Below are 22,950 nucleotides of genomic sequence, written 5' to 3'. Positions count from 1 at the left end.
ATCATGGCTGATCTTTTATCTCAGCGTCACTCACACCGATCCCTTCATTCCCTTAATATCTAAAAATCTATCAATCAGTGACTGAGCCTCCCCTTGGGTGGAGAATCCCAAAGATTCACACTCTCAGGGCAAAGAAATTTCTCCCCATCTGCGTCCTGAATGGTCAACCCCTTATTCTGAGGCTGAGCCCTGGTCCTAAACACCCCAGCTCAGGGGAACATGAACTCCATGTCTACCCCATCAAACCCCTTTAAGAACGTAGACATGAAGACTGCAGATGCTGGAATATGGAGCAACACACCAGGCGCTGGAGGAACTCAGCGGGTCAGGCAGCGTCTGTGGAGGGAAATGGACAGTCGACGTTTTGGGTCGAGACCTTCAACTGGACTCAAATAAAGGATCTCGACCTGAAATGTCGACTGTCCATTTCCTTCCACAGATGCTGCCTGACCCTTTGAGTTCCTCCAGCACTTTGTGTGTTGCCCTTTAAGAATGATTCAGGATATGTAAGGAATGTATGAGGATAAGCATTAACTACTGTTGGGGAGGGGAGGAGAACTAAAGAACCACAAAGAAACAAAGACATGAGGATATGAAAGGCAAACTGGTCACCTCTTGCTTGTCGTGTTGGCAGTTCCTGCACGTGGGAGATGATGAGTAATGGTGGAAGATGGATCCAGAGAGGCTGTCGATCATCAAGAGCTCACTCTCGCAGGTATCCCGTATGATCAGGGAGACACTGTCCAGCCACAGATTCTCCTACAGTATTACAAAAAGACTCGGATCCATCCTTTTATCTGGAGTTTATTGTTTCTGTACACTTCTGTGTATTTCAGTTGTGCTTATTCCTTCCTTTGTAGAACATAGAACAGTACAGCACAGGAACAGGCCCTTCGGCCCACAATGTCTGCGCCAAACGTGATGTCAAATTAAACTAAATCTCTCCTGTCTGTACATGATTCATATCCCTCCATTCCCTGCAAATTCTGTCTAGAAGCCTCTTAAACACCACTATCATATCTGCTTCTACCACTACCCCTGGCAGCCTATTCCAGGCACCCACCACTCTCTGGGTAAAAAAACTTCCTCCCCATATTTCCTTTGAACTTTCCCCTTCTCACTTTAAATGCATGTCTTCTAGTACTTGACATTTCTACCCTGGGAAAGTAGATTCTGACCGTCCACCCTATCTATGCCTCTCATAATTTTATAAACTTCTATCAGGTCTTCCCTCAGCCTCTGATGCTCCAGAGAAAACAACCCAAGTTTGTCCAACCTCTGCTTATAGCTCATACCCTCTTAATCCTGGTAAACTTCTCCTGCACCCTTTCCAAAGCCTCCACATCCTTCCTGTAATGGGGTGACCTGGAACTGCACACAATACTCCAAGTGCAGCCTAATTAAAGTTTTATACAACTGCATTGTGACTTCCTGACTCATATACTCAGAGCTCCGACCAATGAAGGCAAGCATGCCGTACGCCTTCTTTACCACCCTATCTATTTGCATCATACTTTCTACTCCCCTCTCCAAATCGAGAATCTCTAATTTTCCATTGTTTCTCCAACCCAGGGCTCACAAAGCCTGTAGGCTGCGTTCACTCAATATCCTGTTTCTCCCCCTCCTCACTCACCCCCGCCCCTTAGCATTGAATGATAGGAATTTATCAAAGCCAGCTCGACAGGAGTATGGGAACAGTGAAGGCCTGCCAGTGCCTGAGTCAGTATCATCATTTAAGTGATCTGTACCTTAATTCCATCTCCCCATCTTGGTTCTATAACCCTTAATCCCCTCCTCCTAAAAAGTTCATCAATCTCAGCTTCATGCTTTAGACCCCAGCTGTCCCAACAGCTTTTGGGGGAGAGGTTTCCTGATGTCCATCAGACTTAGTGTAAAGAAGCTTTTCCCAACACCAGTTCTGAACAGCTCATTCTCATTTTAAGATTATCTTCCTTTATTCTGGAACCTCTCTCTTTCTGTGCTATGAGCTCCGCAACCTTAAACTGCTCTGTTGCTCGAATAAAAGCCTGCTCTTATGATTTAATCCTTTAAAATCTTGTGATTGCCCACTCCAGTGGGCAATGTATCCCCCTGAGGTATGGAGCTCAGACCCGGAGCAGTATTCTTGCATAGAGTCCCTGACCAGATCTTTCTTTGAGTGTAATATAACTTCCACTCGTTGGGACTGCACTCCTTGTGACAAACTTTGTTTCGTATCTGTCCACTAGGTCCGACTGAGGGCTCTCAACTCTATCCTGGCTGAGGCTCTCACCTTGGTCCAATTCCTCCAGTCCTGACTGGGCCACAAAGCTGGGACTCTCCACAAGGAACTGGCTGGCGATTGGAGCTTGAGGTGAGAGAGGGAGATTGAGGTTTCTCATTGAGGGGCTATAGTGGGAGGGGAATGAGGCAGAAGTCCAGGCTAACTGACTGACACAGGAGAGGGCACCCAATGACGGGTTGAGATGGGGTAAAGAGACGATTCCCACTAGTGAATGGTTCAAAAACCAGGGACACATTCAGAGTGACGGGCAGAAGGCACTCAGGACATGAAGACGGATTTTTTTTCACGTGGTGTGTGGTTTTGATTGTAACTCGGTGCCTGTAAAGGGAGGGGAATATCAAAGAGAATTGGATAGCTCCTGGAGTGAAAATACTTTACACAGCTACAGGAAAACGGGATTGCTCTACAGGGAGCTGACACGGACTTGATGGGCGAATGGCTTCATGTTATGCTGCAGTGTCAAGATGATTCTATGACAGAGTGAGAGGGTTCCGTGGGTGGGGGAGGGGGATGGGGGAGGAGGTGGGAGATAAACAAATGCAACATAAGCACATCATAATAACGGGGAAACAGGACAATGTTGGGTTTACCTGTGCAGGCGAGATGTGTTTTCCTGGATCCTGCCTCTCTCCTTTCTTCTTGTGGCCGTTGTCTGGGGTGGGCACAGTCCCGGAGGTTGAGGGGCTTGCCGGCGGACCACACAGACCCTGAGCAAGCTCCAGCTCTATCTCCGCGTCCAGCTCCGCGTCCTCCAGAGCCTCCTTGTTGCTGTCGTCGAGGTGCTTCATGAGGACGGCGACCACCACGTTGATCAGCACAAACTGAGCCGTCAGCACGAAGCTCACGAAGTAGAGCGGCGAGATGAGCTGGAGGTTGCTGAGGCAACTCCGGTCATCGTTGGAGCAATCACGTAGTGTATCCTGGACAACAACAACACCAAACTCCGTTTATTCAGTGGCCCAATGCACTCCACAGTCGAGCTATCAAAGCAGAACTGACATAGACAGAAACATAGAACAGTACAGCACAATACAGGCCCTTCAGCCCACAATGTTGTGCCGACCTTTAAACCTCACCTAAGACTATCTAATCCCTTCCTCCCACATATCCCTCTATTTTAAATTCCTCCATATGCTTATCCAGTAATCTCTTGAATTTGACCAATGTACCTGCCTCCATCACCGCCCCGGCAGCACATTCCATGCCCCAACCACTCTCTGGGTAAAAAACCTTCCTCTGATATCTCCCTTGAACTTCCCACCCATTACTTTAAAGCCATGCCCTCTTGTATTGAGCATTGGTGACAATGAACCTTACAAGGAGATATGGGGCAGGTGACTGAATACTCAGTCACAGAGGCAGGTTTTAAGGAGGTTACATTGTCACAAACACCAGGGAGTAAATCGTATACATGGTAATTCAGTAACAGCAGAATGGTGTTATGTTTGTAGCGCAATCTAAAGTAGCCCAAAAAATATGAAAGTGACAATTAATAAGATTTTTAAACTAATTATAACTAATAATAATATTATTAGTTAAACTATTTACAAGATTTATCAGATTATGAGAGGCATAGATAGAGTAGACAGCTGGCAACTTTTTCCAAGGGTCGAAATGTATAATAGAAGAGCGCATGCATTTAAGGTGAGAGGGGCTAAGTTTCAAGGAAATGTGGGGGGCAGGTTTTTTACACAGAGAGCGACGGGTGCCTGGAATGTCCTGCCGGGGTGGTGGTGGAGGCAAATATGATAGAGGTGTTTAAGAGGCTCTTAGATAGGCACATTAAGGTGCAGAGAATGGAGGGATATGGACCTTGTGTAGGCAGAACAGACTAGCTTAGTTAGGCATTTAATTACTAGTTTAATTAGTTTGGCACAAAGTCGTGGGCTGAAGGGCCTGTTCCTGCGCTGTACTGTTCTATGTTCTCTGTGCTAATAGCAGAATGATCGAGAGAGTCCAAGAACGTGGCAGCACCACTGAGAAGGGGGTGCGAAAGTGGTAATTTGTTCAGGAGTCTGATAGCAGTGGGGCAGAGGCTGTCCTGAAGTCTGAACATCTGGGCTTTCAAGCTCCCATCTCTGTTCCCAGAAGGTGGAAGAGAGAAAAGGGAATGGCCAAGATGGCAGGCATCCTTGACGATACTACTAGCCTTCCGGAAGAGAGCTGGACAGACTTAGGGAAGGAATTCCAGAGCTTAGGGCCAAGGCAGTTTAAGGCATAGCTGTAGGTGCCTTAAATTTGGGGATAATCGTAGGATTTGAATTCGAGGAGCTTGAGGATAGAAGAGGTGAAGGGCAAAAAGAGACTAGGTAATAGGAAAGGATGATCTTGCATCATCTTGGAATGATCTGAAGCACTTCTAATACAAAAAAATGAGGTATCTATCTTGTACAGTGCAAGATCCTACAAAAAGCAATGCACTAAAAGGACCAGACTACATGGTTATCAATAAATGATGCTGGCCTAGTGATAAACATCAGCTCAAGTTCTGGGGTGGGAACTGTTCTTCATGGCCATGGAATCCTTTACGTCCATCTGAGAGCACAAGTGGAGTGGTCCTTGGTTTAATAACTTATCCAATTATAAAGGTGGACTGTGTTGTGATAAGTGTACAGCTGAGACTACACAAAGTACTGTGAGAAGCTGTGGCCTCCTTATTTAAGGAGAGACATCATTGCATTGAAAGCTGTTCAGAAAAGGTTCACGAGGCTGATTCCTAGGAACAACTGAGCAGGTTGGGGACTATAGCCAATGGAGTCTCGAAGAATAAGACGTGATCTAATTGAAATCTGAACAGGCTCGATAGGTGGATGCTCAGAAGATGCTTCCCCTCGTAGGGTAATCTTGAATAAGGGGGCAGAGTGTCAGAATAAGAAGTTGCCCATTCGAGATGGAGATGACCGTTTCTGTCAAAGGACCATGAATCTTTGTAATGTAGGTTGAGTCACTGAATAGGTTCAAGACTGAGATAGACCTTTGAAATTTAGGGGTGGGCTACAGGGTACAGGAAGCAAAGTGATGCTGGAGCCAAGGTCACATCAGCACCATCTTATTGAACAGTGGGCTCAAGGGGTTGATTGGTCTACTCCTTCTTCTACTTCTTTTGCTCTTATGAAAGATGGCACACCTGAGCATACAGCACACAGATGTGGGAGTCCACCACTAACATGGTGGTCATGGTTGGGGCAGGATGATGGAGTGGTTTTCATCTCCCATGTTTACTGTCCATCCAACACTGGACTGTAGCTCAGGCTTCTTCTTTAGATTATGACGGTTGGGCTGTTTGAGTTCATTTTCTTGGGTTTGGGGCTTCCTGTTCATCTCAATAACAAACCTCAAAAAAGCAAGAAGCTTTGTTTGCTGTGGCCTAAGTGTGTCCATCTGTCCACACAGCACCAATTCAGTAACACAATGACTCATCGGATAGAATTCGATAGTGTTTAGTTCCAGACTCCTTTCTCTTGGTTTTTCAGCCCTTGATCAGCAGGCTGCTTGCTCTTCTCTCTGAATCAGAAGACCACGGGTTCAAGTCCCACCTCCAGGGACCCAAGCAAGCGATCCAGCCCAGCACACCCCTTATAGAATTCCCCCAATGGCACTGTGGGGGACTGCTGCACTGCCAAAGGTGGATGTGTTGTCACACTGAGGCCCTGACTTAGGTGGATGCAAAGTCTCATTCCAGCACTGCACAGAGTTCTGCCCTCAACTAACATCACCAGAGCTTTAGTCATTGTCCCATTATTGTTTGTGGGAACTTGCTGTGCACAAATTGGTAGCTGGGATTCCTACATTGTAGCTGTAACTATATTTTGGGAGCTCACATTCACACCTACCTTTAGGTATGTGTGTGTGTGTGTGTGTGTGTGTGTGTGTGTGTGTGTGTGTGTGTGTGCGCGCACATGCGCGCGCGCACACACACACACACACACACACACTCTCTCTCTCTCTCTCTCTCTCTCTCTCTCTCTCTATTTGGCATAAACACTCATGCACATATTCACAGGCACACAAACACATGCACATAGACATTCAAACAAAGACAGATAGGAACACTGACATATATACATACATACACATGCAGACACACACACACATACACACTTACATACGCAAAAACAGAAAGACATACGCAAACACATAAAAGAAACACAGAAACAAGAGAGATTCATATACATACAAACATGGAAACAAAGAAGAAGAGATACATTGACACACAGAGGCAGATACAAACTCATACAGATACACACATGAGAGAGATATACACACAAGCAAGGAGTACATGTTTACACACACAAACCCTTCAGTGTACACTAAGCTGTCCAGCTCCTCAGTGCCCAGCTCTTTGTAAGATTCTACCTGACCAGGAGGCTCTGCTGCACTTTCTCAACCAGCCAAAGAATGGAAAATTAACACATGGCTTCCTACCTTCATTATCCCATTCCAATTATCTCCGGTTGACACCTGGAACAACGTCAGGAACGCCATTCCGAAATTCTCAAAGGTGGCGTGGCGGCTCATTCCCTCACATGGATGGTCCTCATCGCAAACTTGGGAGGAGAAAAGAAGGAAAGAAAAAGTCAGACTTCGGTGGTGGTCATTGCCTGGACAAGGCGGTCTCAGTCTGCTGGGCAGTGATTCCAACATCTGGCAGTTGCAGTACGGAGCAGCACAGTTGGGAATCACGGGGTGTGTGCCAGAAACATCTTAAGATGTGCCCTCTGTGAATGCAGTACCCACTCCCTTCACCAGGGCAACAAATACCGGTCTTGCCAGTGGGGGCCGCACCCCGGGTACAAGTTAAAATCTCCAGGATGAGATCCACAGGAAAAATGGAACACAACATTAAGGGCATTAAACAACATCATTCCTTTTGGAAGTTGTCCGAATAAATCCCTACACACAACTTGCAGCAAAAAGTGGTGCCGTACAGCAGCCAGGAGAAGTGCCACACTGCGCCCATTTCCGGTGTCTGAATGCCCGATGGGAAATTCTAGCCTTGGTTTCTCAGTGCGAGATTTTTCAGCGTCAAAGGTCTCTGAAGTCACCTCAACAGCGCAATGCCCAAAATTCATCCACAGAATCATTAGTGATCTGCAAAACGTCAGTTCTTATTTACTCATTGGCTTTGCTAAACCCTGGACCATTTCAAGGTCCAAGACTCAGACTGCATTCTTTGTCCTCGTGACTTTGCCTACACCATCAAAATGGCCTCATATCTGCCTGGACTGTCTTGCCTGTGGAGGTTATGGTCACTCGCAGCTTCTTAGCCTCAGGAGCACTCCAGGCTGCTGCTCACTGTCACATCTCAGAGTTTGCTGCTCGCTATTGCAATAAGGAGGTCACCAAACTTCATATCTAAGGAGAGGAGACTTCAGCTGCTTTTCCTCCAGCTCACAGGAACAGTAGACAGGGAACCTGCATTGTAGTCTTCCCAAAAATACAGTCATTTATGGAGTGTACTCATGCATTATTAATTGTGAAATTGTATGCAATTCTGGTTGTCCCATTACAGGGAGAATTTGGAAAGGGTACAGAGGTTCACCAGGACGTTACCTGGATTAGAGGGCATGAGTGTTAAGAAGAGGTTGGACAAACTTGGGTTGTTTTCTCTGGAGCGTCAGAGGCTGAGGGGAGACCTGATAGAAGTTTGTAAAATTATGAGAGGCATAAACAGGGTAGACAGTCAGAATCTTTTTTTCAGGGTGGAAATATCAAATACTAGAAGACATGCATTTAAGGTGAGAGGGGGTAAGTTCAAAGGAGATGCGTGGGGTAAGTTATTTTACACAGAGAGTGGTAGGTGCCTGGAGTGGGCTGCCAGGGGTGGTGGTGGAGGCATTTAACAGGCTTATAGACAGGCATGTGAATATGTAGGGAATGGACGGATATGGATCATGTGCAGGCAGAAGAGATTTAGTTCAATTTGGCATCATGGTCAGCATAGGCATTGTGGGCTGAAGGGCCTGTTCCTGTGCTGAACTGTTCTGTGTTCTATTATTCCTTACAGAGACCTCTTTGGCAACCTCCAGGAAGGTGCATCTGGCTATAGCCCTGGATGGATTTGGTGGCTCTCCTATACCAATAACATGCTTCTTGTGGGTACTGCTCTTTGCCAGCTTGGCCAGGTTGCTCTGACTGCCATTGAGAAAGATCTCCTACCCTCTCCCCTCATTGCAGCATCCATTCTTTGAGCATCAACACTCTCCAGTAACTGGAAGAGTGCTGTATACGTTGTGGTATGTTAAGAACTGAAGGCTAAGGTTGCAGCAGTAAGAACTTGCAACAGATCAGCAGAATAGCACATGTTGAAACTAACATGGCATGGTATTCCACAGTGAAACCTGACGAGTTTCTGGAAACCTCACGAAAATAGATCACACTGCTTATGGAACTTCAAGAGGCATTAGGGTCGCACTCACTGCTGTTTTAACGCTATTAAAGTGTAGTAAAGCAATCCGTAGGCTGAAGTGGTTTTTTAGTACATTTGAGTACCAGCTTTCCCAAGACACTTCATTGCCAATGGAGAGTACTTCTGAAGTGTAGCAATTACAGTTTTGCAATGCAAACTCCCACAAACTGCAATGTGGAAATTGTTAGATAACCTATTGCAGTAATGTTTAGAGAGGGATAGGATGGCCTAAGACACAGGGGAGAACTTCCCTGCTCTTCATTAAAGTATTGTCATTGATAGTGCTTTGGTTTAACCTGTCTGGATTTTGTGCCCGAGTAGGACTTGGAAAACACAATCCTAAGATTCAGAGGCAAACACACTGCCTCTACTAATCAGTGTGTTTACCAAAGACCTTGTAAAATATAAGCATTTATTACCTAATTGATAGAAGGTAGTGGGAGGGGGACTGATGGGAGAATGAAACGAAAGGCTTGCCCAATGTGAATGGGCTACATCTAGTGACAAAATGGAGATGAATGGATAATTTCTCTGCAAAACACGCTTAGTCAGTATACTGCTGTACGTGAATGAGATTGATTTTATGCACATAATTTAACTGTATATAATTTCGTCTCCAATAATTGCATTCTTTACCTCACAATCTACATCATCATGGCCCTTGCACCTTATTATCTACCTGAACTGCACTTTCTCTGCAACTGTAACACTATATTCTGCATTCTGTTATTGCTTTTCCCTGGAACTACCTTGATGTAATTATGATTTGAAATGATGTGTATGGATGGCATGCAAAACTAAATTTTTTACTGTATCTCAGTACATGTGACAACAATAAACCAATTCCAAATCCATTTGTCTGGAGAAATTTCCCTGCATTTATTGGCAGAAGTTACTGTAGTTTGTTTCCTTTGCATAAAAAAGCAACCAAAAATAAGAAATTGGAGCCAGAGTAGGTCAGCCTACTCCACCATTCAGCAAGTTCAAGGCTGATCCTCACACCATTTCCCTGTCCTATCCCCATTTTGCTTGATTTATCCATTGTCCAGGAATCCATCATCTCTGTTTTGAATGCAATCAATGACTGAGCTTCCAAAGCACTCCAGGGTAAAGAATTCTAAAGATTCACCAACCTTTGAGTGAATAAATTTCTCCTTGTTTCAGTCCAAAATGACCTATCCTTTATTTTGTGATTGCGATCCCTCGTCCTAGACTCCTCAGCCAGGGGAAGTATCCTTCCCGCATCTACTCTGTCAAGGATTTTGGACATTTAATGAGGTTACCTCTCATTCTTCTGAATTCCAGAGAACAGAGGCCTAATCTACTCAATCTAGCCTCATATGACAGACCCAAATCCCAGGAAAGAGTATGGTCAATCTTGATTGCACTCCCTCTATAACAAGTTTAGACTTTTTTTGGTTAAGGAGACCAAACTTGTACACAGTACCTCAGGTGTGGTCTCTCTAGGGCTGTACATAATTGCCGTAAGATATTTTTAATTTTGTATTCAAATCCTTTAGCAATAAAGACCAACATACCATTTGCTTTCTTACCTGTGTACAAAGACACCCAAGTCCAACATGAATATTTCCCAATTTCTCACCAAGTAAAAAAAAGCATTTGTTTTTCCTACTGAAGTGGATGCCCTTACATTTTGCAATTTAAGTAGACTCTGTTTACAGAGTAAATTGACTGCTGAGAGACACATGTCCTAGCCCAATACCAACACATTTGTCAAACAGTGTTAAACATAGAGCATAGAACAGTACAGCACAGGAACAGGTCCTTCAGCCCACGATGTCTGTGTGGAACATGATGCCAAATTAAACTAATCCCTTCTGCCTGTATATCTTTCCATTCCCTGCATAGTCATGTGCAAATCTAAAAACCTCTTAAACGCCACGATTGTATCTGCTCCAGCATCTCCTTCAGCAGTGTATTCCAGGCATCTACCATTCTCCGTGTAAAAAGACTTGCCTTGAACATCCCCTTTAAACTTTCCCTCTCTCAGCTTAAAGGTATGCCCTCTAGTATTTGACATTTCTACCCTGGGTAAAAGATACTGACTGCCCTATCCATGCCTCTCATAATTTTATAAACTTCAATCAGGTCTCCCTTCAGCCTCCAGAGAAAACAATCCAAGTCAATGAATATTCTGATGTAAGCAATATAAGTTCTTTCAGAGGTTGGGGAGTTCGAGGTGGGCTAATGCCTGGACCCTGTACCATTACTATAACTCATTGGGAGAGGCCAATAAAGTGATGATGCAATAGTGATGCTGACCAGTGATGTTATACGTTGCTGCCCCATAAGTCAGTGATCATGGATACTTGCATCGTACATAATCTTGTTGTTTTTACTCATTTAAATTGAAATAATTTTTGTTCATTCTTGGAATTTACTTGCATCCTTCACTGGCCTGAAGACGGTAAGAATTCAGCAGACTGAAGTCTCACAGATCTTGGCTGTATCCCTTCTCAGGAGGAGACATTCAGCCTTATGGTCTGTCCTAAGATTTAGGTTGGTAGGTTGATCGGCCACTGAAAAGTTCCCCAATGGGTAGGTTAGTGGTAGAATCTGGGGGGATTAATTGGAACGTGGGGAGAATAAAATGACATGAGTTTTATGTTGCAGCTTTACAAAACTCTGGGTAGGCCGCATCTGGAGTATTGCATTCAGTTCTGGTCCCTGCATTATAGGAAGGATGTGGAGGCTTTGGAGAGGGTGCAGAAGAGGTTTGCCAGGATGCTGCCTGGATTAGAGGGCATGTGCTCGGGGGGAGAGGTTAGAAAGACTTGGGCTCTCTGGAGTGGCTGAAGCTGAGGGGAGACCTGATTTAAGTTTATAAGATTATGAGAGGCATAGATAGACACCGGTATCTTTTTCCCAGGGTGGAAATATCTAATACTGGAGGGTATGCATTTAAGGTGAGAGGGGGTAAGTTCAAAGGAGATGTGCGGGCCAATTTTTTTTTACACAGAGAGTGGTGGGTGCCTGGAATGTGCTGCCAGGGGTTGTGGTGGAGGCAGATAGGATAGAGATGTAAAAGAGGCTCATGAATGTGCAGAGAATGGAGGGATGTGGACCATGTGCAGGCAGAGGGGAATAGTTTAGTTATGCGATTAATTACTAGTTTAATTAGTTCGCCACAAACATCCTGGGCCGAAGGGCCTGTTCCTGTGTTGCACTGTTCTATGTTCTAGTATAAAACTTTACAGGGGAACCAGATGGCAACCTACCCAATTTACCAAACAGCTCGACTCCCAGTGCGGCATAGATGAAGAAGAGAAGCATGAAGAGGAGCCCAAGATTACCCACCTGGAAGAGGAAGAGTGAAGAAGGTTAATTCTTGCCGTTTTTAAAATTACTAAGCGTGGCTGGTGGGAAACATATTCTAGAATCTAAAACTGATTTCAATGGGAAACAAGACCCTTCACACCATTTCCAACCTATGCTGCATCTGCCCTGCATACAGGACTTTATTTTGGACCCGTGCTCTCCGCCCTGGGAGTGGTGGTGAGACATTGCAGAGGGACGTTTGGAGACACAGTACACTGCAGATGCCTTTCAAGATTCCAAAGGTCGTCGGCCTAAAAAGTTGAAGCTGTTTCTCTCACGGATACTGCCTGACCTGCTGAGTATTTTAACAATTTTGCTTCAGATTTCCAGCCTCTACAGCTTACCCTTTTCAATGAATCCAGGCCACTGGATACCAACCCAGTAACTTAGTCACTGCCTGACTGAACCCTGAGAAAGCTTTCAAAGTAAATGAAAAGGACACAATTTCATTTTGTGCCTCCTACAATTTTTATGTAGCTATTCCTCAACACCAGCAATCCAGTGAGCCCAGGGCTTTGTTTGTACTGGACAGCAGATATTCTGGACTATTGCACGTTATATCTATTAATACCTCCAAACACTTTTAAATCATTTTTTTTTCAGATTTTGCACAATATTATAATAAATTCTCCAGTGAACCAGGTAAGTTTAAAGGGAGTTCAGGAACCAGAGCCCCATTGAATGGAAAGGAAGTGTTTCAAGAGCACAAAACATCACATAAGCTGGATGCTGAATCATAGGGATTTCTGAATCATTGGACAGCGGATTAGTTGAGTTTCTCTGTATCCTGGAAATTATTCTGTCTTGGAGATTCTGGGGCAATAATGGGTTAGCAACCTGCCACATGCCACCTCCATCCCTAATAGATATAAAGCAAGCTTATTTCTGTAAACCATCCCCAATACCCATCATTGCTGAGGCAAGTGCAGACAATTGCCCCATTCAGGTTCCCAACTAATATCGGATGAAGCCCTAGTTTTTCCGACACAAAACCCTCTCTCCATCAACTCAGTGAAACAGCTTTCCCCACCCTTACCCATCCACCATTTCAATTCCTTTGTAACCAACAGAAGTACACATGGAAATAGACAATTCTCTAAGAGCCCCTATGATATGTCTTCCTGGAGCGATCTGGAGATTAACCTTTGGTTCTGAAGGTTGGTGACCTTATGTCTGAGATACCTCAGCAACATTGGCTGATTTTAGCCAACTGTCTGCTGTGAAACTGTGGTGTCCTCTCGGCTGAGATTGGGGAACCCAGTACTGACTGGGCAACGAACTGGGGCTATTCCCAAGATAATAACTGATATTTATATAGAACCTGTAATATGAAAATGATTGCCTCAAGGTGTATCACAGGAGAGTTACCGGACACCAAGACATGCCTGGAGATAGTCAGATGACCAAACACTTGCTCAAAAAGTAGGGATTTAACCAGCATTTAAAAGGAGAGATGTGGAGATGTTTAGGGAAGGAATTCCAGAGTCTGGGACCTAGACAGTTGAAGGTATATCCACCAATGGCAGATCGATAAAAACCTGGGCTGGAACCAATAGGGCTTGGAGATCTGGGTGGATTATAGAGATAGAGGAGATTAGATAGGGAATGGCAAGAATATGGATGGCTATCAATACAGAGATGATCATTGCAAGTTGTTGATTTGTTGGACCAACAGCCAGTGTGGGGCTGCACCTACTTCAGAGCGGCTACACACAAAATACCGACACTCTCTGACGCCATTTATTTTATTCTGCTATTCTGCTATTGTCAAGAGTATTTTTTTGTTGCAGTACTTCAGTTTGTTCTACAACCTTTGCACCATTCTGCTGTTTTGCGTTCGTTGCTGTATTTATTGTATTTATTATAACCATCTACACTGTTTACTCTGTGAGCTTCATGCGAGCAAAGAATTTCACTGCACCCTGGTGTATATGACAATAAAGTAATCTAATCTAATCTAATCTAATGGGCTACACAGTGGCACAATTTGCAGAAATTTGTCTCACAGTGCTGGTAACCCAGGTTCGATCCTGACCTCTGGTACTGTCTGTGTAGAGTTTGCACATTCTCCCCATGACAGCATGGTTTTCCTTCAGGTGTTCCAGTTTCCTCTCACATGCCAAGATGTGTGAGGTGGTAGGTTAATCGGTCACTATAAATTGCCCCTCGTGTAGCTGGGTAGTAGGATTGATGGTAATGTTGGGAGAATAAAGTACAGAGAAATTAGTGGGGGAATGGGATTGTTCTGTGAGCCGGCATAGACTCAATGGGCTGAATGGCCTCCTATGTCATCAGGAAATATAAAACATGATATATGATGAATGGGAGATGGTTTGTACGTCTACAAGGCTTGGTTGTGGAAACTGTGTGTCAAACCTCTTAAAGGATTCCCATGGTAACGTGTAGTTTGAGAAACACATCTTTCATGATTTTGTTTAGAAGGGGAAGGTATTTCCGCCTAAGGGCTGTCCGTTTACCTGGGGCAGAGCCTGCACTACGGTGTCCAGGAGGGCTCTCATTCCAGTGGCCATCTTCAGCAACTTCAGCACTAGAAAATTCAAAACAGGAAGACAGGGTGAGGTGAAGCATAGAGGTTATTGTATAACGTAAACCTCAACATGGAGCAGTTGGGCTGAATGGCCTGTTTACATAAGAAGATAACAAACAAGAGGATGAATAGATGAATAGATGACCCTCCTCTGTCATTCAGTAAAATCATGGATAACAAAATCTTGGCCTCAGCACCACTTTCCTGCACTCTCCCTGTACCCTTTATGTTGGTTGGTTCGATGTAATGAAGGTCACTGAATATTGAACCAGAGGTCACCATATCCTGTATCTTGAGACCAGTTAGAAGAAAGACCTTGTTGGTATTGCTTGCACATTCTGCCCTCACTGAACCAGTTCCTTGTTAGGAGGAGGATGTCGTAGTGAATATCTCCCCACTGTGCATTACATGGGACAGAAGGGTTTAGTTCCAAGATAGAGAAGTTGGCCTTGATCTTGAAGAGTCCCAGTTCAACAGCACCCAAAGAAAAGTGAACTGCCCAGATCTAAACCGAGTTTGGGATTGAGGGGGCAGGGAGTTATGGGGCAGAGGACTAGCTTTGGAGGCCTAATCAGGGTTTGAGGTGGGGTCAGAGGATAGGGGGAGAGGGAAGGGGTGGCAGAAAATGTGGCCTCCACTGGGAGGGGGATCTGGGAGTGAGGCGATAGGTGATGTGGGGGGAAGGTGGTGAGATTGGGGAGGGCTCTCATGGATAGAAGGCAAGTATGGTACCTATCTGAGAGGGGACTTAATCCTGCTCCAGGCTATGAAAACACCAATGATCAATAAAAGTTACTCCCAGACACTAATTGCCACCACAATACTCCAAAAGGAGTGTCATTCAATCCACATCTTATCTAAAATTGCATCAGGTATGCAGGCATGACTGAAAGGTTTGGTCCATGCGAGTATGGACCTTGCTCCCACAAGGACTGCTCAAGTAAGACTGCACTCAAAGAAAACCTAGAGACATACATGAAGGAGAAAGGTATAGAGAGAGGTTTCATGGGGGGAGCTGAGGAGGAGGCCAGTGTGGAATATGGACCAGTTGGGCAGAAGGTCTGTGCTATGATCTTGGTGTAGTCTCCAATCTCTAGCTTTTCAGCAGCAGTGTCATCCCACTGCTGTCTGTAAGGAGTTTGTATGTTCTCTCCATGTGTCTGCATGGGTTTCCTCTGGGTGCTCCGGTTTCCTCCCACATTCCAAAAAGACGTACGGGTTAGGAGCTGTGGGCATGATATGTTGGCACTGGAAGAGTGGCGACACTCGTGGGCTGCCCCCAGCACATTCTCAGTAATGCAAAAAGACGCATTTCACTGTGTGTTTCGGTGTACATGTGACTAATAAATAAATATCTTATCTGATCAACTCAACCAAGGATAAAACTGAAATGTGAGGCAACAAACGATCTGCAGGAGGAACTCAGCGGATCGAGCAGCAGCATCTGTGGGGGGGGGGGGGGGATGGAATTGTTGACATTTGGGGTCGAAACCCTGCACCAGGACAATTCCTTTCCCCCCTCCCGATGCTGCTTGACCCACTGAGTTCCTCCAGCAGACTGTTGCAATTCCAGCATCTGCGGTCTCTCGTGTGTCCTCAAATTAGTGTATTTGGTAGTGATATGATTTAATATTGGATGCCAGGAATTGCACAGGAAAGAGGCAGAGGGTAGAAGTCCATACCTGGTCATAAAATGCACACAAGGGTGTTGGCTATCAGTTGAACCCGCATTCGATTCCAATGACTTTAACAGGACCGAGTGCACTGGAGATGAATCTAACCTGTGTCTAATACCCTTGCATGCATCTAACATGTGTGACTGGGGATAAATTTCTCTCTCTGGGGTCCAGACGCATTGTTTTAATGAAGTTAGAGGCTGTGGCGAATTGTGAAGAGCAAAATTGTAAGACAGAGGCAGATTAAATTGAGCATGTAACAACAACGGCAGATAGCATTTATCGTCATTAAGGGGTAAATCTTGTGCTACTTCACGGGGAAATTGCATATTGGGAAATTGTTCAACTTCAGGACTGTAATTTTACATCCATTAAAATCAGTCATCAGAAAATCACGGGCTGGTAGCTGTGCAATTTCCTGATGTGCACGGCTTGGTGTGTCGAGAGTACGGAAGTTGAATATTTATGCTTCTGAAAACCTAGCTCCCTGATGCAACAAGAAATCACAAAGGATATGATAATCCATCTCTGCAGCCCAAGAGAATAGTAAGGCAAGGAAATGGCATTGGAGTTGTTCAGAGAATTATATGGACCCCAACTGCTGTCCTGTGATTGGTTTTGGATGACTGAGTGGAGAAAGTTTTGGAGAATGCTCACCAGTTTGGTAATTGCGATCACTGAAGTTCCATTGAAGGAATCAGAATACGCAGTATCTACCCCTGGAGATGAGAGATTGGGTCTGATTGGAGCAACCTCTCTCAAAGAGCTGGTACCTGCACAATGGAGAGACTGGCTCCCACTCTGATGTATCATTCTCTTTTGAGTGAGGTATTAAATTATGTTGGCAGGGTGGTTCAACAACAATCTTGGGATTCAGACTAAGCCAGGTTAGCAGTACATCTAGGAAAAACATTATCAGACGAAGTGTTGTGACTGCATAGAACAAACTAATCGTGAGGGTCAACGTCAGCAGAATTGTTAAAAAGCAAGAAAGATAGTTGGGGTAGTGAGAGCCACAGACTCAAGGACACGTGTTGGGAGGTAAAATGTTGGGAGAGAGAGCAAAAACGGTGGTGGATCTTTGACGGGTCAACTGGTCCACTCTTCATCCCATTTACTCTAATTCTCCTTTGTTTCTCTGAAGCTTTGGATAGTGCATCCTTCTTCCTTCAGAGGAGCTACAAAAGAATGAGGCTGGGAATGAAAGGCTTAACGTATGAGGAGCGTTTGATATCTCTGGGCCTGTACTCGATGGAATTCAGAAGGGTGAGAGGGGATCTCACTGAAACCTACTGGATACTGAAAGGTCTGGATAGAGTGGATGTGGAGAAGACGTTTTCATTACTAGGAAGATCTAGGATCTAAGGGCACGGCCTTGGAGTAAAGGGACGTCCCTTTAAAACTGAGATGAGGAGGAATTTCTTCAGCCAGAGGGTGGTGAATCTGTGGAATTCATTGCCACAGGGGGCTGTGGAGGCCAAGTCATTGGGCATATTTAAGGCAGAGATTGATAGATTCTTGATCCATAAGGGGGTTAAGGGTTATGGTGAGAAGGTGGGAGAATGGGGTTGAAAAAAAAATTAGCCATGATTGAATGGTAGAGCAGACTCGATGGGCTGAATGGCCTGATTCTGCTCCTATATCTTATGGTCTTATGGTCTATGGTCTTCTCCTCATGTCCTGACTCTGTTGCAATGTTGACCTTTGTTCTGTCTCTTCCAACTCATTCATTCCAAGGTGTTAACACTGTGGATCTGGTCAGTCTTCAATCTTCTCTCTTCTGCCCGAGAACATTGTGTTATTGAGCCACATCTTTCTCACCTACCTTATCTCTGCTCCTACAATTTGGAATGTGTGTGAAATGAGCAAAGAGATGGAAGGATTAACATTTCCCAAATAATATCAATTATTTATCCCCAATATTGGAGATCTGGATCAATACCTTTATCATAAAATGGTCACACCACAGGATATTAACCCTTATTAGTACTATTCACATGAGGTTGTGGCTTACCTCTGGTGATCCGGAGAACTCTCATGATCCGAATGATGGTGGGATTAATGGGAAGGGCTGCACTGATCTCAATCTCCTCCAGTGTAATTCCCATGACTGACAGCAGGACAATGGCCAAATCCAGCTGGTTCCACCTGTGTGAGAGAAAGAAAGTATCCCATAAAGAATGAATCCAGAAAAAGTTTCATTTGCCAAGGAATAAATTGGGAGAGAGACAGGTTACAGCACAGTAAGTAAAGGGCTGGACCCAGTGAGCTTATTCCATTTTCAAACAGAAAATGTTGATTTTCAGAGCTTCATAATTGCATCCTAACCTTACACAGTCCCATCAGCATGAGTTGGATACAGAGTAAAACTCCCTTTATGTTATTTTGTGACACATTCGCAGGGCAGGACAGCATGGGTTAGATTACAGAATAAATCTCCCTGCACACTGTCCCACTGTACACTCTCTGGGCAGGTACAGTGCAGGTTGGACATGGCATAATAGAAACAGTAAATGCTGCAGATACTCAGCAGATCAGGCAGCATCTGTGGAGACTGAAGGGTGAATGACCGGAAATGTTTGTTCTATGACTCTGTTTCTCTCTCCATAGACGCTGACCTGCAGGTATTTCCAGCATTTTCAGTTTCTTTTTTCTTCAGATTTGCATCTTCTTGATTTAGGAAGAGTAAAGCTCTCTCCACACTGCCCTGTTAAACACTCCCAGGGCAGGACAGCAGGCCAAGGTGGCCATTCACGGGTCCAGGCGATGGGGCCGTCGAGGGTTCTGCCTGAGCCAATTGCCTGCCCCTCTTCCAGGGTTACATCCATGCCCATGTGTCCCTGGAGAAGGAGCACATGGTATCCACGGGTACAGTGGGGGACTTCCAGGACTGGTGGGTGCCTCAGGGTCTCAAGTGCATTCTGGATAGAGATGATCATGTTAACCAGAGTTTTATACATTAGATTAAAATATTTGCACTCTTTCAGATATCTAATTTTTCTTATATTTAATTTTTTCTACTATTTTTAACAGTTTGAATAGTTCTGAATAGTTTTAATAATTTTTGAATGCAATTTTGAATAGCGTGAATCATGGAATATTGTGATATTGTAATAATGTGATGCTGTAGTTACTGAAGAAACCTCCTTTGGAAAAGGAAACGAAAGGGGCAGGGCATTACAAGTCCCACTGTGACAGTCTCAATCCTGTCCTGACACAATCTACCTGGAGGAGATTGATTTAATTGCAGCAAGAGTTAAAGTTGAGGCAGGATTGGCTTCGACTCAAAACTGTGTCGGCAAAACAGTTTAGCAAAACATTTTTTTATTGTGGGGACAAAAATAACTCAGATCAAGGATAATAATAATGATAAACAGGAAAACACTGATTATGTCCCGAAGGGTTTAGGAAATAAAAGCAGGGAAATCATAAACTCTGAATTGATGTGTATGATCCAAGATGATTGCTTCTGCATCACTTATCGTTAACATTGCAGAGCTCACAGTCTCCTTAAGTGTTTCTGGTTAATGACTACACAAGAGTCACTAATAGCAGCTGAACCCACACACACAGGTGATAATTTGGCAGCTGTAAATTGAAAGCGGTGAATATTGGGAGAAGGGAGTAAATTGGACGCTAGGATCCTGACACTGATTGGACACTTGACCCCACAACGCCAGGTCTCTCCCTCTCCCTCTCTCTCTCCCCAACAGTTCCCAGACCCTCTTGCCCACTATTTTTCTCTGTGCACTCTGCAATGGGAAGGCGCTGGAAGGGAAAGTGTGCAGGGATTACTGAGTCTCAGTCACTACTGAGTATTGCTGCAGTAGGCCACCTCTGTGTGGTCACTGGCTCACTGCCCATTTACCCCACCCCTACCCCTGATGCCACAGTGCAGCTCTATACCTGAGTGCTCCTGACAAGAAACATTCAAAAACTATTAAAACTATTCAAACTGTTAAAAAATAGTAGAAAAAAATTAAATATAAGAAAACTTAGACACTCTTGCTGTGTGGATTCAGAATTGGCTCACCCACAGAAGACAGAGGGTGGTTTAGATGGAGCGTATTCTGCCTGGAGGTCGGTGACAAGGGGTGTTCCGCAGGGATCTGTTCTGGGACCCCTGCTCTTAGAGATTTTTATATATGACTCGGATGAGGATGTGGAAGGGTGCGTTAGTAAGTTTGCTGATGACACGAAGATTGGTGGTGTTGTGGATAGTGTAGAAGCTTGCTGTAGATTACAAGATGACATTGATAGGATGCAGAGCTGGGCTGAGAAGTGGCAGATGGAGTTCAACCGGGAAAAGTGTGAAGTGATACACTTTGGAAGATCGAATTTGAAGGCAGAATACAAGTTTAACGGCAGAAGTCTGAGCAGTGTGGAGTAACAGAGGGATCTTGGGGTCCACGTCCATAGATCCCTCAAGGTTGCCACGCAGGTTGATGGGGTTGTTAAGAAGGTGTATGGTGTATTGGCCTTCATTAGTCAGAGTATTGAGTTCAGGAGCTGCGAGATAATGTTGCAGCTCTATAAAACTCTGGTTAGAACACACTTGGAGTATTGTTTTCAGTTCTGGTCGCCTCATTATAGGATGGATGTGGAAGCTTTAGAGAGGGCACAGAGGAGATTTACCAGGATGCTGCCTGGATTGGAGAGCATGTCTTATGAGGACAGGTTGCGTGAGCTAGGGCTTTTCTCCTTGGAGAGAAGGAGGATGAGAGGTGACTTGATAGAGATGTACAAGGTGATAAGAGGCACTGATCGAGTGGACAGTCAGAGACTTTTTCTCAGGGCGAAAATGGCTAACATGAGGGGCATAATTTTAAGGTGATTGGAGGAAGGTATAGGGGGGATGTCAGAGGTAAGTTTTTTACAGAGTGGTGGGTGAATGGAATGTATTGCTGGCAGAGGTTGTGGGGGCAGATACATTAAGGACATTTAAGAGATTCTTAGATAGCCACATGAATGACAGAAAAATGGAGGGCTACGTGGGAGGGAAGGGTTAGATAGATATTAGAGCATGATGAAATGTCGGCTCAACATTGTGGGCTGAAGGGCCTGTATGTGCTGTAATGTTCTATGTTCTATTACTGAACAATACAAGGCAGGAAGATCCCAGTATTGGTCTCCCCTTGCTAGATATCTGGATCTGAGCTGGGATGAGATTCTCAGATATTAGAGCTGGTGGGTCTGGGAAGGGTTGGGAAGACTGATGTTCTCCCTCCCAATGGGCATCTGGTTGAACTCCTCCTAAGAAGTGCAGGGAATGCCCGACTACAGCCAAACAGTTGACTGCCACTCTGTCAGCAAGTACAAGCAAAAGCTCTTCCTTACCTGTCCTTGAAAAACCTCCGTAATCCGAATGCCACAAGTTTAAGAATTGCCTCCAGCACAAAGACAGTAGTGAACATGTAGTTACAGTACTTGAGAGCGACCTCCAGAGACTGTGGGAAGAAACAAGTGGATAACTTCAGAAACTAATGGGACTCACTCCCGGGGATGCACAGCTATCAAGGTGGGCTCCACAAATCACCGCATCAATACTCGGCATGAAAGTTCTAAACATGGCAATACTTCTCATAACCTCCTCCCTTGTGAAGGAGCCGTAAATAAATACCTCACATTTATGTAGTGCTTTGCACATTTCTAAGTCATTCTTTGCAACCAATTAAATATGTTTGAAGTGTACTCACTACTGAAATGTGACTGCAGATTTATGCATAGCAGGATTCCATAAAAGCACACACTTGAATTATATGTATGTGTGGTGTAAATATATAACTTATACAGGATGTTGCACCCAGTAATACAGGGTCTTCAGCTGCAAATATTGAGAAAGACCTTCCATGTTCTGGCATTAAAATATTCACAACAAATTCTTTTCCATTCATGGGATGTAGGCATCACTGGCAAGGCTGGAATTTATTGTTCCCTACCAATTGCCCTTGAGAAGATGGTGGGAAGCTGTCTTCTTGAACTGCTACAGTCCTTCTGGAGCTGATGTTCTCACAGTTCTATAACAGCACAACAGAGGAACAGGCCCTTTGGCCCACAATGTTGTGCTGAACTAGAGCTAGTAAATTACAACTAGTAATTTAACACCTAACTAAGCTAATCCCTTCCGCCGACACAAGGTCCATATCCCTCCATTCTCTGCACATTCATGTAGCTATCTAAGAGCCTCTTAAATGTCTCTATCGTGTCTGCCTCCACCACCACCTCTGGCAGCACATTCTAGGCACTCACCACTCTCCATGTAAAAAAATTTGTCCTCACATCTCCTTTGAACTTTTCCCCCTCACCTTAAATGCATGCCCTCTGGTATTAGATATTTCGACCCTGGGAGAAAGATACTGGCTCTCTGCTCTCTGTCTATGTCTCTCATAATTTTATAAACTTCTGTCAGGTCTCCCCTCAGCCTCCGTTGCTCCAGAGAAAATAACCCAGGTTTGTCCAGCCTCTAATCCAGGCAGCATCCTGATAAACCTCTTCTGCATTGTCTCCAAAGCCTCCACACCCTCTTGTGCATTGTCCATTGTGATACTACTCAACATACTCAATTTACATTCTCCAATCCACATTCTGTTGGGTTGGGAGTTCCAGTGACAATGAAGGAACAGAATTATATATCCACGTTATTTGGAGGGGAACATGAAGATTGTGGTGTTATCATGTATCTGTGCCTTTTTTA

At 44.6% G+C, this 22,950-nt stretch overlaps 1 protein-coding gene across 1 annotated transcript in view; it reads right to left on the bottom strand.

Annotated features, from left to right (window-relative positions):
- The window catches only part of cacna1ia (calcium voltage-gated channel subunit alpha1 Ia), a 196,721-nt gene that overhangs the window by 10,556 nt on the left and 163,215 nt on the right, over positions 1–22,950 (bottom strand). The window contains exons 25-31 of the mRNA XM_052042941.1: positions 21,594–21,703; positions 18,271–18,404; positions 14,510–14,580; positions 11,933–12,011; positions 6,710–6,831; positions 2,875–3,204; positions 613–759 (exon numbers count right to left, since the gene is read on the bottom strand). Of these exons, the coding sequence (XP_051898901.1) occupies positions 613–759; positions 2,875–3,204; positions 6,710–6,831; positions 11,933–12,011; positions 14,510–14,580; positions 18,271–18,404; positions 21,594–21,703 (993 nt within the window). The remainder of the gene's footprint in view (positions 1–612; positions 760–2,874; positions 3,205–6,709; positions 6,832–11,932; positions 12,012–14,509; positions 14,581–18,270; positions 18,405–21,593; positions 21,704–22,950) is intronic.

Source organism: Pristis pectinata, chromosome 33 (genome assembly GCF_009764475.1).
Source record: "Pristis pectinata isolate sPriPec2 chromosome 33, sPriPec2.1.pri, whole genome shotgun sequence".
Taxonomy (NCBI): Eukaryota; Metazoa; Chordata; class Chondrichthyes; order Rhinopristiformes; family Pristidae; genus Pristis; species Pristis pectinata.
Note: the sequence above shows the minus strand (reverse complement) of the source record. Positions and strands in the feature narration are given on the sequence as shown.